The sequence below is a fragment of the Apaloderma vittatum genome, unplaced genomic scaffold (genome assembly GCF_000703405.1).
Source record: "Apaloderma vittatum isolate BGI_N311 unplaced genomic scaffold, ASM70340v1 scaffold28574, whole genome shotgun sequence".
NCBI lineage: Eukaryota > Metazoa > Chordata > Aves > Trogoniformes > Trogonidae > Apaloderma > Apaloderma vittatum.
Window position 1 is genome coordinate 43,538 of NW_009713767.1, and position 3,647 is coordinate 47,184.

Genomic DNA, 3,647 nt, shown 5'->3' on the forward strand with positions numbered 1-3,647 from the left:
CGGTGGGAAGAGAGGAGGGATTAAACAAAGCGCAAACGCTGAGGGTGCTGCTCTGAGAGAAAGCCAGGACGGCTCGTTGACATCGGACAGCAAAGCGAGCCGTAAGCGCAGCCCCATGAAACCACAGCGAAGGACGGGACTGACCCGGCCGCGGCTGGGATGTGATAAAATCCCTTCTGTATTAACTTGTGGTGGTGCTTCTTGTTAAAATGACCCCAGTCCAAAATGAAATCTGTCGTTAAGGATCGGCTGTGGTCTGCGTTTTCTAAAACACGGGCTGACCTACTCTGCAGAAGGGTAGACAGAGACGCACGGCAATTCCTCAGCAGCTTATACAACCTGTAGAGGAGCGCCGCTGGCCCGCAACATTTCTTTTACTGCCTCATCCCCTTCTCTCTACTGATATTGGAGTGATTGGGGACTGAGAAAGTTGGGTCAAGCTTTCAAGGAATGTTTAATTTGTCAGCTGTGCTAGAGTTGGGCTTAGTATTAAAAAATAATTAAAACATAATAAAAAAATATATATGTATATAAAAAAATTCCCCACAAAGAACAACTGAGCAATTGAATCACAGATCACACACAAATTTTGAAAAGGAGTGGGTTTCTTTTTTACAGGTTTTTCATTGCTTTTTTTTTTTTTTTTTTTTAAAAAAAAACCTGAACCTTGCTGGTTGGGCCGGGAAAAAAAAAGCCTGCAGCTTGCTGGTTGGGCCTGGAAATAATAATTTGCAAAAGAATCATCTCTTACATGCCAACTCTTTTAAATACTAAGCTGTAAACAGTGTCAGTGTAGGAGGAGATGACTCCAGCTCTGCAAAAGAGACTAAGTAGGAGGGGCAAAACTACAGGCAAGTTGAAATATTTTTGTTTTCAAGGGAATAAGTGGCCATATTGGATGCAGAGGATGAATTTCACATTTTGGGCTCGAACGGATGTTCTAGCAGACAAGATCTGTTAAGGAAAGCCAGGAAGGAGAGTGCAACGGTAATTGATCTGTGAAAGGAGTTGTATTTCCTCCTCTCCTCCAGTGTATCAGTAGTTCATTTAATTGCAAACCTTGATGCAGGATGAATATCAATAAAATGCGCGTACATAATTGAAATGGTGTAGATGGAGGCTAAAAACTATGAGTAAATCCATAACAGCAGCTGATTTTTTTGCATTAAAACGCTGTAACCTGCTTAAGCGGTTTCGTGATCAGTTTATTTTCCCCATCATATTTTATAAAAACCCTTGCTTGACAGGGAATCAGAAGCTGTTGGAAAAAATGTTTTAATCATCCCTTGGTATGAAAACAGAAAGTACTTCTGCTTGTCTTTGTGTTTGCTGGAAGTGCATTAATGTATTATTCATCGTGATGAGGTCACCGAGCTTGTGTGAATGTCTACAGTAGAGAATGAAGTTGATGATGTTGCCTTGAGCACCCGGGGTAAGTCAGATGGAGTTCTGCCTCTTCTCAAAACGTCGGGTTTCTTCTCTGAGGTTTTGGGCTTCTGGTTTCACCCCAGGAGCTGAGCGTTTCAGGGAGTCTTGCTCATTTGTTAGCAAGATCAAACAGGGAATGTTTTTCTTAGGTATTGTTTTGTGGTTTGGGGTTTTCTTTTGTGTTAGAGGTATTTGTATTTTATTACCATTAACTTACTTTTGCCAGGGATAAATCTACTAACGCTCTAGGAGCGTAGAATGCTCCTTAGCCCCTTGTCACGTTCGTTTTTAAAGCCATCCACTGCCTTCCACAAAGTGGCCAAGGAATTAATGATGTTTAGTCTGAGATCAATTTTAAACAAACATGGTCATAGTTACAAGTGTGCTGGTATTTGTTCAGACCGTGCAGGTTCAGAACTGGGTGCGATTTGCTTTTTTTTCTGGCAGATTAGGAAACTTGTAGTAATTTCAGTGCCCTGGCCTGTGCCCCTGAGGAACTGCAGATACAATGGTCTGTGGGTGTTGAAGAAGGCTCAGAGTCTTCATGAAAGCCTTAGAGAGTCATTGATGAGCGGTGAGGTGGATCAGTGGTGACATGGAAAAAGGGCTTTGGGTGGAAAGTCGGTTCTGCAAAAACTTACATGCTGGCCTCTGAAATTGGGTACGAACCTGAAGGGAGAAGTTGTGGTTTTGGACCAGGAGAATGGAGGCTTGAACGAGTCCCTCCTGAGCCCAAAATAAAAAGGTAAAATGGACGTGTGGTATTGGGTTTGGGACAAAAGGCTCGAGTTGCTTGTTGGAAACTTTATCAATGTGTTCAGTGGATCACCTGCCACCATCTGCTCTCCAGCGTGCCCGTTTCAGTGTGCCGTTCCCTGTGACGCGTGTCCCCGTACCTGTTAGCAGCCTCCCGGGCAGCCTGGGGACAGTAAATCCACAGAGCGGAGGAATTGCCAACAGGCTGCGGACACTGGGTCCCGCTGATGCAGGAGCCTGCCTGGACTGCAGGAGAGCAGGAAGAACTTGAAAGATACAAATGGGGGGATTGATTCCCCTTAAGAAGATCCTCTTTTAGCTGTAAGGGGTTTGACTGGTTTAAAAAGCTGAAGTTTTAGGTTGCTTCCAAAATGAATAACCTGCAACTGTTACAGGTCCTGGTGATTCTACTTTCCTTGCTTCCTGTGACTTTTGTGGGGTGTTTGGCTCCGACAACTACACTCTGCTGTCATGGAGCAGCAAAAAAGTATTTCCCTGTGCTGGTTTCACATTTGTTGCTTTCCATTCCCCTGTCATGTTCACAATGCATCATGATATTCTGTGCTTTTTTTTTTTGCTTTTTTTTTTTTGAGTTTTGCTGCGTTCTGTGCTAAGTCTTCACTCACGATTCCGTTCAGATCCCTTTGCAGGCAGTTACTAAATGAGAGAATTGCACTTCTCTCAGTAAAGAGTATTTCATTCTTCTCAGGAAGGTCCTTTGCTAGTATGCAGTGATTGCAGTCTATCTGTGATCTTCCACTAGTAAAGCTTTCCTGGGTTAGATTTAGCTTCAGTAAATACAAAACCCTGTGATTTATTTTTGAAATGGTGCATTCTGTTCCAGTCAAATTTTGCTCCCTCCTTCCCTTTCTGCAGCTTTGTTTATCTTTTAACCACACTGCAAGTGTACAACTGGACCAAATTATAAATTGCCTAATAATATGAGGAGACCAGAACGTTTCTGGCTAAAATTTTTTGTCTCATTGCAGCCTTGCCCTTCATGTAGTACCACCCTTGCTCCCCACTGCGATGTCAGCATAGACGAAGGAGCTATCCAAAATGGTTGTCAGGATGAGCATAAAAACAGTGCAAAGGTAATTTATGTATTTATCACTTCCCTTCTGTTCCCTTATTTCCCTGCTTCGAGTAACTTTCTCATTTTTGCATTGCTATTCCTTTCTTTGAGCTCTTAAGCAGCAGAACTGATGTTGATTCGGAGTGCTTGCATTCCGAAATCTATTTGAGCTCCCCCCTCCAAATTTTCAAAATTGTTAACAGTTTTATGGGCCTGGTTTGATACTTGAGGAGGACCTAAAATTTGGGCTCTTTCTTTAAATTATGCTGAGGCTACCCGAAGAAAGGGTACGAACACCTCTCCCACTCTCTCCGTCCCTTACTCCGGTTGGCTGTGGGTCACCTGGCCACAAGCCGCACCGACATCTTGCCGACGTCTTTGGCATCAT

The 3,647-nt window shown here is 43.4% G+C and overlaps 1 protein-coding gene across 1 annotated transcript in view; it reads left to right on the plus strand.

The window, feature by feature from the left end:
* Positions 1 to 3,647, plus strand: part of ADCY9 (adenylate cyclase 9) — a gene marked incomplete at its 5' end in the record, with an annotated part of 77,019 nt that overhangs the window by 43,534 nt on the left and 29,838 nt on the right. The window contains one exon of the mRNA XM_009868494.1: positions 3,174 to 3,278. Coding sequence (XP_009866796.1) covers positions 3,174 to 3,278 — 105 coding nt within the window. The remainder of the gene's footprint in view (positions 1 to 3,173; positions 3,279 to 3,647) is intronic.